The sequence below is a fragment of the Corythoichthys intestinalis genome, unplaced genomic scaffold, assembly GCF_030265065.1.
Source record: "Corythoichthys intestinalis isolate RoL2023-P3 unplaced genomic scaffold, ASM3026506v1 HiC_scaffold_23, whole genome shotgun sequence".
In the NCBI taxonomy this organism is placed as follows: domain Eukaryota; kingdom Metazoa; phylum Chordata; class Actinopteri; order Syngnathiformes; family Syngnathidae; genus Corythoichthys; species Corythoichthys intestinalis.
In genome coordinates, this window is record NW_026651592.1 from 7030108 (window position 1) to 7044597 (window position 14490).

Below are 14490 nucleotides of genomic sequence, written 5' to 3' on the forward strand. Positions count from 1 at the left end.
TATAATGAACTAATACAGTACTTATGTACCGTATGTTAAATGTATATATCCGTCTTGTGTCTTATCTTTCCATTCCAACAGTAATTTACAGAAAAATATGGCATATTTTATAGATGGTTTGAATTGCGATTAATTACGATTAATTAATTTTTAAGCTGTAATTAACTCGGTTAAAAATTTTAATCGTTTGACAGCCCTAAAAAAAATCTATCTTGATGAGACAGACAGATGGTGATGAGGGAAAAATTTACCCCATTTGCCGATACAGCCGCGGCCACAACAGCGTCATCTCTCAGTTCAGTAGTTTAGTTATGTGTAAATATATTGTTACTTTGCTATCAAAAGCTCTATTTGTCTTGTTGTTTAAGTTTTTTTGTAGAAGGAAAACATTATTCAGATGTTTGGGATGTCACAAAAGTGAAAAATAGCTGTGTTAAAGTCATGTTTGAAATGTATGCTTTTACAAATGGCTCAATTTTTCTGTTTTTTTCATCAGAAATTGGAAAATTGCTCAAACTAAGCCATTTTCTAATGCTGATATAAAAAGATATGAACTTACTTTTTTTTCCTGCTGAAAGAAGAGAGTCTAATATTTCTTTTGGTAGGTTCCATTTTTATATAACAATAGAACTGAATTTTCTGTGGGCCTTGCAAACTCCGTCAAAATCCAGTAAAACGGCCGGGAGCAAAAGGGGTTGCGCTGGTGAAAATCGCTGGGAGTGAATGAGTTAATAACTGCATGAAGCTGTTTACTTCTCTTTTTTTCCTAAATGAGCACAATGTGTTCTCAAAATTTCTCACCATCCGTGTAACCAGAACCTCTGGAGTCTTTACCGCTTCTTCAGTTTGACCTTGAATAAGCCTCCTCTCATCACACCTCAGTGTTGTGTCTATTGTCTCGCCTCTTTTTCATCAAAGCGCATATGCTCTTCCATCTTGCCTCTGAGGCACCTACATATATAAAAGATGCACATTTCATACCATCATATCGCCTCCTTTTGAATTTCTCCCACTGAGGTATCAGTGTCATCCGTACCTCATTGGCCGCATCTTATCACTTTAAAAAGTGACAGTGTTATTTACTGTCCCCCCGGTTTAGATAGAGGAAGAAGGCATTGGGAGATGCTATCGGGGTGCTCAGTCGGCCGCGGTTCAGTGAAAGCGTGCGCATTGCTTCATCTACAGTCAGAGTGATGACTGAAAATGAGCAGGGTTGTGAGGGTGATGGTGCAAAATGCAACGCCTCAGTCACAGTGGCACATCCGGGCTGGAGAAAAAAAAATGTAGAAAATGGATGAAAAAGACGTTTGCTAATGACAAGTCTCTCAAATGGCGATTTTGTTCCAGCTGTTCCCTCTGGTGTGTGTATGTGTTTTAACCTGCTGCTGGCTGTCATGCTGAGGGGGTAATTTCTGCATCTGGACTGCAGGAGTACAAAGGTCAGTGAGGAAGGCGAAAACAGATTGAGCCCATCTCCTCTATGGAGTGTGTTATTATCCCTCTCCTGCCTTCAGCATCAAGACTACTGCAAATGGCGACAACACGCTGGTCTATTTTGTCTGGTGACATATATACTAACTCGCCACTCAGGGCAGAATTGGAAACATTGTAATAGCACTCTTTGTAAGGACTCCACTCCAATGAAATTATATCATAGCTCCAAGCTACTTCTTTACAGTGAGTCCAGATATTGTGTGCGAGGGTGTGTATGTGTGATTTTCCAATCAGACTGTGACGGTTGGTGCAGGAGTAGGCCTCTAGGCTTGAAGTGCTGTTCTAATCTGCTTCTCTTGTTTCTTAGCCCCCTGACCCGAGAACAGTTTTTATAAAAGCACGTAGGCTTCTTCTGTACGCTGAAAGAAAGAAAGAAAGAAAGAAAGAAAGAAAGAAAGAAAGAAAGAGAAAGAAAGAAAGAAAGAAAGAAAAACGCACAAATTTTGATGTGTTATAAAAAAAAAATGCAATCTTACAGTTTATTATAGATCTAATTTCGAACTTATTCTCAAGTAGGTGACTTCATAGGAGAGACTCTCAGGCGGTAGGGTTGGGAATTGATACGATTTTTACGATTCCGATTCCCTTATGGATATTGCTTAACGATTCGATTCTTTATCGATTCTCTTATTGATTCTAATTTGGGGGGGAAAAAGAACAAACGTTTTGATTGGTATCAAGTTTGTTTAATCCGAAGTCACAACCTTACAAACTCACAACGAGGTCAAAAGAGGCCCAAAGTATCAATGTTAACTGTGGAAATAAATGGCAAATACGCAAGAATGTGTAACATTCTCAAGTAATTTGCCAGGAATTGTGAGTATCTGTAAAAACTCTATGAATGTACATGGAGTAATGATGGGAGTAGCTATTAAATAAATATTGTTAGTGACTAATGTTACTAAGCTTTGTCACTAATGTGCTCATCTATTAAATTACTTTTCTTCTCATGATAATGCAATAATGATTGCTGTCAAATACCCAAAGTTTTGCTTTGACTATTAGATCATTTGAGCTAATTTATCAGAGCAGCAGTTGTTTTTGAAGTGGTACAAGACAAACGCAAATAGAATTATGATGAGCTAATATAGAGTTAAACCAATCTGAGGTAGAGGGCTGTTGTTAACACAAAGAAAAGCAAGCATGGTCGGAAAAATGGATCAACTCAAATAATGAGTTTTGACGAATGAGAAAACAAAAAGGAAATGGTTAGCCCCCATTAAATTTTTATCTTCTGAAAGAATTCTTGGATCAACAAATTTTATTCCAGACCAAGTTTAACAAACTCAAAGCCTGGAAAAATGTATGCAGGATGTGTATGAAGCATTTGTTGTGTGTTATTACACCCTAGAAAATTAAAATCTTGAAATAAAGCTGAGAGAATTGAAGAACACAGATACGTCCGACTGGTTCCATGTTGATTGGTTAAACTAGTTTTGCTAATTTTCCATCAGGGATTGGTCTTTGGTGTCTCAGTGAAGGTGCCCTCTAACCATCCAATAGGTGCACTACTGTGCATGAATGTGTCTTGTCAGCACTTATCAGAGTATGCAGGCTACAAGGATGCCTCAGTCAAGGCTGCCCACTCATCTTACTGACAAGCAGTGTCATAGCCGCGACATGAGTAATATTAGGTGGGTATGCTGGACCATAATATCACACCTCAACCACCGTCTTTGCCTGACCACATTCAGCCAGCAAAAGATGAAATCATTAGATATAATTAATCCATTAATTATAGTAATTAATCAATCAGTATTGTATGCCTTTCAAGCCAGGGTTAAGGCTTTAAACAATGCTTTCAGTTTTAAATTAATCTTTCAAGAATGTGTTTAAAACGGGGATTAATATTTCAAATTAGGGTTCCAAACGAGGCTTTCAAGTAGGAGTGGGAACCTCTTGGTACAGTGGGGCAAATAAGTATTTAGTCAACCACTAATTGTGCAAGTTCTCCCACTTGAAAATATTAGAGAGGCCTGTAATTGTCAACATGGGTAAACCTCAACCATGAGAGACAATGTTGGGGAAAAAAAACATAAAATCACATTGTTTGATTTTTAAAGAATTTATTTGCAAATCATGGTGGAAAATAAGTATTTGGTCAATACCAAAAGTTCATCTCAATACTTTGTTATGTACCCTTTGTTGGCAATAACGGAGGCCAAACGTTTTCTGTAACTCTTTACAAGCTTTTCACACACTGTTGCTGGTATTTTGGCCCATTCCGCCATGCAGATCTCCTCTAGAGCACTGATGCTTTGGGGCTGTCGTTGGGCAACACGGACTTTCAACTCCCTCCACAGATTTTCATGGGGTTGAGATCTTGAGACTGGCTGGGCCACTCCAGGACCTTGAAATGCTTGTTACGAAGCCATTCTTTTGTTGCTCTGGCTGTGTGTTTGGGGTCATTGTCATACTGAAAGACCCAGCCACGTCTCATCTTCAATGCCCTTGGTGATGGAAGATTTTTACTCAAAATCTCTCGATGCATGGCCCAATTCATTTTTTCCTTTACACAGATCAGTCGTCCTGGTCCCTTTGCAAAAAAAAAAAAAAAAAAACAGCCCCAAAGCATGATGTTTCCACCCCCATGCTTCACAGTGGGTATGGTGTTCTTTGGATGCAATTCAGTAATCAACTTTACTTGTGTACTTTCTTCAGCAGGGGGACGCGTCTGGCATTGCAGGATTTGAGTCCCAGGCGGCGCATTGTGTTACGGATAGTAGCCTTTGTTACTGTGGTCCCAGCTCTCTATAGGTCATTCACTAGGTCTCCCCGTGTGGTTCTGGGATTTTTGCTCACCGTTCTTGTTATCATTTTGACGCCACGGTGTGAGATCTTGCATGGAGCCCCAGATCGAGGGAGATTATCAGTGGTCTTGTATGTCTTCCATTTTCTAGTAATTGCTGCCACAGTTGATTTCTTTACACCAAGCGTTTTACCTATTGTAGATTCAGTCTTCCCAGCCTGGTGCAGGTCTACAATTTTGTCTCTGATGTCCTTCGACAGCTCTTTGGCCTTGGCCATGGTGGACTTTGGAGTGTGACTGACTGAGGTTGTGGACAGGTGTCTTTTATACCGATAATGAGTTAATACAGGTGCCATTAATACAGGTAACGAGTGGAGCCTTGTTAGACCTCGTTAGAAGAAGTTAGACCTCTTTGACAGCCTGAAATCTTGTTTGTTTGTAGGTGATCAAATACTTATTTTCCACTTTAATTTGGAAATAAATTCTTTAAAAATCAAACAATGCGATTTCTGTTTTTTTCCACATTCTGTCTCTCATGGTTGAGGTTCACCCATGTTGACAATTACAGGCCTCTCTAATCTTTTCAAGTAGCAGAACTTGCACAATTGGTGGTTGACTAAATACTTATTTGCCCCACAGTACCTCACGATACAATTTGCGATACAAAGCTCAAGATAACGATGATCTGACGATATGGCGATTCAACGATTATCGATACGTTGGTCAGGAAATCATTCTATAATATTTTAAAAACAACTAATAAACAGAAAAACAAGCTTCTGTTGTGAATTGGAATGAGTTTATCACTAGTAGACGTCCAATCAATTTGAACTGGGAGTGTGGCAGCGAATGAACATTCGTTAATTCGCTGCCATCCCTCCCACTTCAAACGAATTGAACGTCTATGGCCGTCAGTGGAAGCCAGTGCCAGGCAATAAGGTAATTTTGGGCTATTTAAGGTCATTTACCTGTTGATTTTCAGTTACTTCCTGTCGATTTGGGGGTATTTTACGGGTCATATCCTGTTTATTTTGAGTTACAGAACAGGCAGTGATCTGGGAATCACCCAAATGAATAGGCAGTGACTCAAATGCAACAGGAAATGACCTGTAAATGCCCTGAAAATCAAACAGAATAACCGTGAATGCTCTGGATTTGGCGTCGTGCACCGTCAATGCAGCCTTAGAGTTAACTGAGACACTACTATGGTGGAAGATTTTGGTAGCAACTTGTTGGTTTCCTTTATATTATTTTTTTTTAGACATTGACACCTTTTTAAAACGATGTCTCGATTCTTGGCAGGAGCATATCGATAACCTTTTGTGATACAAAGTATCACGATATATCACCATTTCGATATTTTGTCACACCCCTACTTTGAAGCCTACTTTAGGGTTTCAACTTTGCAAGGATGAGTGGTCCAAATTTTGGTTTCAAGTCAGATTAAGTTTATATTTTAGTTTCCTCACACTTTTACGTCCTGACAATGTTGATGTCCTAGTGTTTTACTACTTATTTCTTTGTACTTCCCTTTAGCATATCATTAATGATGTGAAAATTCGCTCTACGAAGTAACACACGTGTGGGAGTCTACTTTCAGCAATTTTGGCAACGACCTCTGGCCGTCTTCCTGCACCCGCCCCTTACACCCACAACCCAAGGGCTGCTCTGCAGTGTCTTGAGTTCAAGGTGTTGCTGGCGAGCCAAGCGGAAGATCTGCACTTGCGCTTTGCAGTGTTCGAACCAGCCCACTCCTTTCATATTTGCCCAATACATAAATAAAAATACAGGGAGATTAGTACTTCTCAGATACGGATCCTGTTTAGCCTGCAGCCCGATTTGCACATACCGCTTGCCAACAGAGTGCAGGGGGTGTAAATGGAACAAAATATATAAATATTAATAAGCGAGACGGCAGAGTTTGTGGAATCCTGGAACTCGGCAGGAGGCGAGGTGTTTTTGGGAGTCTTTCCCGTAGTGGATAGAAATGCAATTATCGTTGATCCAGGTCTGCATGCCTTCAGGGCCATTGAGCAAGAGCGAGTTCACTTTCCTGACATCAAATACACGCTCGCTTATCAGCCAGCATACTTTGTTCTTTTAAAACAAAAGCATTGAGTCATGCGCCTCCAGAACATTGAAAAGCATCTGTGTGTACGGATAGTGTGCCCCTAGAGGTGATACATTTGATTGGTGTTGATGATGTTGACGTAGCGATATACCAGTCTTTATTCACTTGGGATGTTGTTGCTCTAGCCTTTAAGTTAAGCTTTGAAAACAGGGTTTCAAGCCAAGGTTGGAGCTTCAAACAAGGTGTTGGTTGTCAGTTTGGGATTTCAAGTCAAGGTTGGATTTTGAAATAGGGGTCGAAACCCTGAGTTTGATATGAGTTCCCACACAGTCCAACCAGTTAAAGGTCGAGTACAGTGATCCTTTTCTACTTCGGGCCCTCAGTCCATCGCAGATTATTTTTCAATTTAAAAAAAATATATGAAAAAATACAGATGAGCTGTCCCGAGCACATGCACTGGAGTTGATTTTCAAAGTGAAACGATGATTGACAGATTTTTGTGTTTGATCATGCCAGAGACACAAACTTCAAAAGTGTCACATGCGTAAATCATCGTTGAACTTGTTAAACAGTTTCTATGGCAACTCATTGTGTGTAAGTGAGCAGCTTGAGCGGATTTGAGTGGACTCACTCAATTGAAGCATTTAATGAAGACCAGCGTTTTTCTACTACGTTATTCTTGTTTAAAAATAATTCGGTTGGACAGTAACATGTTTAAATGTATATATATATATATATATATATATATATATATATATATATATATATATATATATATATATATATATAAATATATATTAGGGCTGTCAAAATTATCGCATTAATGGGCAGTAATTAATTTTTTAAATTAATCACGTTAAAATATTTGACACAATTAACGCACATGCCCCGCTCAGATTAAAATGACAGCAGTATAATGTCCGCTTGTTACTTGTTACTTGTTTTTTGTTGTTTGGTGCCCTCTGCTGGCGCTTGGGTCCAAATGATTTTATGGGTTTGGGGAGTGAGCATGGTGTAATGACATCAACAATGGCGAGCTACTAGTATACTTTTTGATTGAAAATTTTACAAATTGTAATAAAATGAAAACATTAAGAGGGGTTTAATATAAACATTATGTAACTTGTTCTAACATTTATCTTTTAAGAACTACAAGTTTTTCTATCCATGGATCGCTTTAAGACAATGTTTTAATGTTAATGCCATCTTGTTGAGTTATTTTAATCATAAACAAATACAGTACTTATGTACCGTATGTTGAATGTATGTGTATATGTCTTGTGTCTTATCTTTTCATTCCAACAATAATTTACAGAAAAATATGGCATATTTTATAGATGGTTGAATTGCGATTAATTAAGATTAATTAATTTTTAAGCTGTAATTAACTCGATTACAAATTTTAATCGTTTGACGGCCCTAATATATACTGTATATATATATATATATACCGTATTGGCCCGAATATAAGACGATGTTTTTTGCACTGAAATAAGATTGAAAAAGAGGAGGTCGTCTTATAACTGCGGCCTAAAAAAAAAAAAAAAAAAAAAAAAAAAAAAAAAAAAAAAAAAAAACTGCGGCCTAGACATATACCCATTCACGACGCTTGATGGCGCCAGTCATCAATGAATCGAATGCTGAACGCGACTCGGGCGGCCAAAGCGAACCCCTGACACGAAGAAGAAAGTGGTAAGAAGGAAAAGAGAAGAAAATACCGGTAATAGAAGAGATAACCGAAAATGGAGAAACTTCGCGACAATTTGGAGAAAAGTGGGTCGAAGATTGGCCAGGTTAACCGGTGTTTGGCCATTCCTTACTACGCGGCGAAACGTCCTACACAATGCTCAGGGCGCTTGCATATGCATTCACACGCATGCGCACATCGGTTGGAAGCGGCGAGTACTCACTATTTTTGTTTTTATTTAGTTATTTAGAACCTTTTCACAGCCTCAAAGATACTTTTTGCATGTATTACCCTCTCATACTTTTAACCATTGTGTTTTTTTGTGTTAGCTTTGAAGCAGTTGACCACATTAGTCACGTAGCGTATTTAAACCGTCCTTATTTGACATAACTACATTTAAGTATTTTCTGCAGGCATTTCTTTAGTACGTTATTCCTGTATGCATCTAAACAAAACAAGTTTAGAGCACACGGTAGTAATTTAGGTGTCAAATTCGACTAATGTAGGACGTTTCGCCGATGTAGGACATTTTGGCAGAACACCGGCAGCTGAGGAGAAGTTATGACGCAAACTTCAAGTTGATGGTGATAAATGAGGCGGTGTCTTCAAACAACTGCAAAGCGGCTGTGAAATATGGTGTCACAGAGTGTAATGTACGGAGATGGAGAGCTCAAAAAGATCGCCTAAAAAATGCTCACAGTCAGAGAAAAGCTTTCCGTGGTCGTTTCTGTATAAAAATTAATTTGGTGTTCAAAAAGTCTTTTTTCAAACTTGAGTCTTGAAAAAGAGGGGGTCGTCTTATAATCGGGGTCGTCTTATATTCGGGCCAATACGGTATATATATATATAGTTTTTTTTTTTTTTTAATAATTATTATACATTGGGGAAAAACGTGGGAAAAAAAACGTCTTATATGTTTCTCTTTCCAATGTTAAATTTGAATAAATACATTGACACCCCCCCCCCCCCAAAAAAAATGTTATTGTATTTGTTTTTTTTTTTTTTGTTTGTTTTTTTTTTTGGGTGGGGAGGTGTTGCGCTGCTTCGCGGTTCCTCACTCATCAGGGCGGGTTCTGGTCCCAATTAACTGCGAAAAACGAGGGATCACTGTATTCCTTCTTGCCTGATGTCAACTTGGAAAGGCACCATCGACAGGATAAGCAATGTTGAAGAGGGATGAATTTAAGGTTTCAAATTAAGGTTTGAAAATTAGGGTTTCAAATTAATCAAGTCATACTGGATCTTCCAAGTACGTTTTAACTAATGGTTAGCGCTTCCAATGAAAGTTTTAGGTTTTCAAAATGGGGTTTTAATCTTTGTTCATATCCCTGAATTTATAGTCCAAAAATGAGTAACTGTTTTTACTTCATGATTAGAATTGATTAAAATTTGAATTGGATTAGGTTAGGCTTTCAATTCATTATATGAAGGCAAATTTATTTGTATAGCACAAATTCAGACAAGGTCATTCAAAATGCTTTACATAAGGGGTCTCCAACCTTTTTTGCACCACGGACCGGTGTTATTTGGGTCTTTTTTTCACGGACCAGTGTTCTGACAAATTTTGCAACCCATCAAAAATTGCATTGATGCGGTTCTGCGCATGCGCTTAACGTTAAACAAAGCCGCAAAATGAGCAAATGCAGCGATTTCAAAGTAAACACTCCAAACGTTCTTGAAAGAAAGGAATATTAACTTACGTTTGATCATGAAAGGACTTGTAGAAAAGTTCTCCTCAGATGCATCCTGCCATGTAAGCTGCACACAACAACTTCACACCGCTCTCACCATTAACGACTTTGCCTCGTCGTTAAACATTAATTAAGAAGCCCGCTTCACAAAGATACGATGTTGGAAATTGTAGCAAGGTTTTCAATGCTCTTGTAGCGATGTCAGGATATTCCAGAATGACTTTAATCCAGAACCTCGGTAGAGTTGTTGTCTCAAATGTACGTTTAATAAGGTCGCCGTCATTTGCGATCTCTACAAGTTGATCTTCCTGTTGCACAGACATGCTCAAATCACTCGGTTTATTCACAAACGGGTCACGAATCCACTCCTTTGCAGTTTGTGGGTCTTCGAGGTTGTAGCCTCGTCAGGTGCCCTTTTCGCCGTAAAAATATCTCCAAAGACGTCTGTTTTTCAGACATCTTCGCTCGTGTGGGGGCTAATTATTTCCGGGAACAAGTGTGCTGCGCCCGCGGCCTAGCAATACGTTATTATCGAGGACAAGCGCACATAGATATATTATATACACAAACAAGCTGTACTGCTAGCAGTCCAATCAATGGATTTCTATGACGACATTCAAATCTATCCCGTAGTATTATATCTAGAGTAGACAGGGATATTGGTGTGTTAAGCAGGGGCACAGGGTTAATTCAGCCAGAATGCGGTCGTTATTAAATGATTATTTCTATGCGGCCCCGGTCCGCGGCCCGGCAGATGGGGACCCCTGCTACATCATGCAAAGAGCCACAAACAGAGATAAAGTGGTACGTAAAATAACATTAAAACAACAACAAAAGTTAAAAAACAAAGACAGTTGGGACAGGAAATAGAAGTAAAACTAAGCAATTGAATTGAAAATAACAACAGCAAAAACAATTGAAACAGAGCAAATATTGTGGCTTCAAATTGGGTTTTATAGCCTCGGTTTAGCGTTCCAAATAAGGGTTTGTAATTGGTGTATCAAGGCAACCCAGATTTACCAAATTAAAAATTTGGAAGCACATTAATTCGGGTTTGAAGCTCAGGATCAAGCTTTCATTGGCTGTTGCTTTTATTGCGAGTTTTTGGATGCATGTAGTCATGTGCAGATTAGATAAAATAAAATTAGATTAGCGTTCAGTCATCCACCTAATGTGTGTGACTCAACTCCCTTGGGTGCCATCAGGACTGAATGAAGGGGAACAGTTAAACACAAACAACATATTGTGCGTGGCATACACCAGTCCATACTTTTACGAAACAACGGTGTTCATCCATGGCTAAAGCAAACAAAATGGAGGGCATCATACTGGAAAGGGGTGTTTAGGGTCTTTGGTTAATTACCTTACAAGTCCTGCATGGGGGAGACATGGAAACACACCTTCTGTTGTGGAGTACCTCCATTTGCATTCACATCACACCAAAGTCCTACTCTGTACCTCGGGATAATTGGTTTGAAAGCGTCCGCTGTTCCCAGTGGAAATATATAAGAGGGGCATATCTCTGTGGAGAGGCTAAGAAGGGCACATCGGTCAGTTATCCCCTTTTATAATCCCGGCGACAATCACCCCTTCGGAATCTACATAAGGACCTGTAGCCAGCCCTTAATTTAGCCCCCCTCAAGCATCTTCAAACATCCTCCAAGCAGTTTGCGGACCTCTTCATCCGTAGGAGGTATGCGGCTGCGGAATCCGGGATTCCCAAAGTGCCATTAGATTCATTGGAGGGGGTGGGGGTTTGAGAGCAGGTAGCGGGAAGAGGTCAGTGTGACCCCCCTCAATGGGACTATGGATTCTTTAATTCTTCTTCTGAGCCTGGGTTGTGCTTTAAAAAAGGGATTGAAACAAGGGTTAAGGTTTCAATATAGGGTTTGAAGCCAAGGTTAAGGTTTAAAGCAATAGTTAGGAGTCAATTTAGAGTTTCGAGAAAGAGTTAGGGTTTGAAATGAGGGTTTTAGGTTATCAAGGTTTCTCATTTCAATTGAGGTTTAGGGTTTGAAATTAGGGCCACCGTTCAAGGTAAGGCTTTTCAATCAGGTTTAAAGCCTAGGTTAGGGTTTTAAGATAAGGTTTCGACAAAGGATTAGATTTACTACCATTACATGTTTTGTATTCTTAAGCTTCACACATTCACTCCCAACCATTTTCACCGGTGCAACCCCCTTCGCTCCCGGTCGTTTTACTGGATTTTGACTGATTTTACAAGGCCCACAGAAAATTCTGTTCTATTGCTATATAAACATGGAACCCACCGAAAAAAAGATTACTCTCTTCTTTCAGCAGGAAATATCTTTTTCCATTCTTTAGAAATCAGCATTAGAAAAAGCTTAGTTTGAGCAATTTTCCAATTTCTGATGAAAAAAACAGAGAAATTAAGCTTTTTGTGAAAGCATACATTTCAAACATAACTTTGACTTTAACATTATACATACAACATTTTTTGCTTTAGTTACATCCCAAACATCTGACTAATGTTTTCCTTTTACAAAACAACATAAACAACAAGACAAATAGAGCTTTTATAGCAAAGTAACAATTTATTTACACATAACTAACCGAGAGATGACGCTGTTGTGGCCACGAAGGCGGGGGTAAACAGCATCGTCCGCTGCACTGGTGGTCCCGGTCGTTCTGCTTGGTCGTTCATCGCCTGACATCCTAGGCGTCCTCCCGGTTGTTCTGCTCGGTCGTCCGCCGCCTGGAATCCTGGACGTCCATTCGATCGTCTTCCGCCAGCACCCCAGCTGTGCGACCAGCCGTTCGTTCCGTTGAATCGGGTTGCAGGTCTTACCAAATGCGCTACTGCCCTCCAGTGGCCAGTTTATAGCTTTAAAATGGATTTTCAGCATTGTACTTTGGAAGTTGAATCAGAACCCCGAGATGTCTCTTGTGAAAAAAAACGTAAAAGATGTATAAATACGTCTTTGGGACACGTAAACAATTAAAAATAGAACGTATTTATATGTTTTTGTGAGCAAATGAGTTAAAAACTAATCAGTTTGAAACCTAACTTGAATGTTGAAAGCATCTTTGATTTGCATTCATGTCTGAATGTGTGTACAAACATGTGGGTATGCATGTACGTACGTATGTGTGACGACCACTTTTGATGATGAGCGTTTGTTCTGGCTATGATGAAAGGCCGACCTGAGGGTGATTAGACCCTTTATGCATCAGACTTACAGTGTTTTTTTTCTCCCCTTCAACACCAGTCTGTAGGGGGCTTCATGTATGTGCAACCCCCTTATTATCCTTCACATGTGAATGGCATCCAGCTTCAGGGCACTCCATCTGTGTTTGTTCTCCTCCCTCCATTGGGACCCCCATTACCTCCTATTATCTTCCCGTGTCTTTGCCTTGTGTCGTTTAAGGAGTCAGGATTAATATGGTTCACTCAACAGTAAGGGGTCCAAGAAATCATCAGTTTGTGGATCAACAATTTTGACCTGATCAATAGAGTTCATGAATTGATTGGTAAATTAGACAATACAGACCTTCAGTCTGACACACATAACACAGAGGGCTATCATGCGAGTGACATGCCAGAGAAATGGTATTGATGGTAATGATCCACATAGCTTAAGATTGTCATTTTCCAACCTCCCTTTTAGTGCTGCGAGACGACTTCCGGCAGAACCCGACCGACGTGGTGGTGGCAGCGGGCGAGCCAGCCATCCTGGAATGCATTCCTCCAAGAGGTCACCCCGAACCCACCATCTACTGGAAGAAGGACAAAGTGCGTATTGAGGATAAGGATGACAGAGTCACGGTGAGTGCCCAACACACTGATTCAAAGACAATGTCTTTGAGGACAAAACATTCCATTTTTATGTTTTTTTTTTTTTTTTAGATCCGTGGAGGGAAGCTGATGATCTCAAACACAAGGAAAAGCGATGCCGGCATGTACATATGTGTGGGCACCAATATGGTGGGAGAGCGCGACAGCGAGACAGCACAAGTTACCGTGTTTGGTAAGCTTGATTTCCACCGACTGTTCTCTTATATAAGTATAACACCATTTACCATTCTGTGTGTCTTAAAATCAGGAGCAACTACCGTATTGGCCCGAATATAAGACGGCCTTGATTATAAGACGATGCCCTATTTTTCAAGACTCAAGTTTGAAAAAAGACTTTTTGATCACCACATTAATTTTTAAACAGAAAATAATTACAGTGCATCCAAAACAAATGAGTATAACAATATATTTGAGGATAAAAGCATGTTATTTTTTCTCATTCAATTCTTAATATCTGAACATTTAAATATGTAAACTAAAGTGCAATCACATTCGTAAATGAATGGCTTCTGCTTTTTGAAATGTAAATAAACCAATCTATTGTGATAAAACAACAACATTGCAATAACTGCATTAACCCTTTAACACCGAACGTGTCGGATGCGACACGTTTGCGCATATCATCTTTGAAGCCTCGTAACGCTGTAATTACGTCACACAAGTGCCCCTGGTTGTTCTCGTTTGAAAGTACGGAAGTTGATGTCCACACCAGGTTTTATTTGAAGTCAAGTAAAACGGGAGATAATGTCATTTGAGTTTTATAGTTTTATTGAACTCATAAATATGCATTAAAACGCTGCATGGACCATGTGTCTATCTCCATATTTCCATCATTTCTTGTCCTTTTTCAAAACCGAAAGCAGCACAAAAGACTGCATATCCTAAGAGCCGTTGTGATGTCAAGAAGGACGAACCTAATGTGAACATTTTTAATAAATTGACGAGCAAGGCGCCAGCTAAGGGAAAGGAGACACGCGTAGC

General features: G+C 39.5%; 1 protein-coding gene across 9 annotated transcripts in view; it reads left to right on the forward strand.

Annotated features, from left to right (window-relative positions):
- LOC130911219 (roundabout homolog 2-like) overlaps positions 1 to 14490 on the forward strand; it is an 800091-nt gene that overhangs the window by 616750 nt on the left and 168851 nt on the right. For all 9 annotated transcript variants that reach the window (XM_057829032.1, XM_057829039.1, XM_057829034.1 and 6 more), the window contains exons 3-4: positions 13322 to 13479; positions 13561 to 13681. In XM_057829032.1, coding sequence (XP_057685015.1) covers positions 13322 to 13479; positions 13561 to 13681 — 279 coding nt within the window. The remainder of the gene's footprint in view (positions 1 to 13321; positions 13480 to 13560; positions 13682 to 14490) is intronic.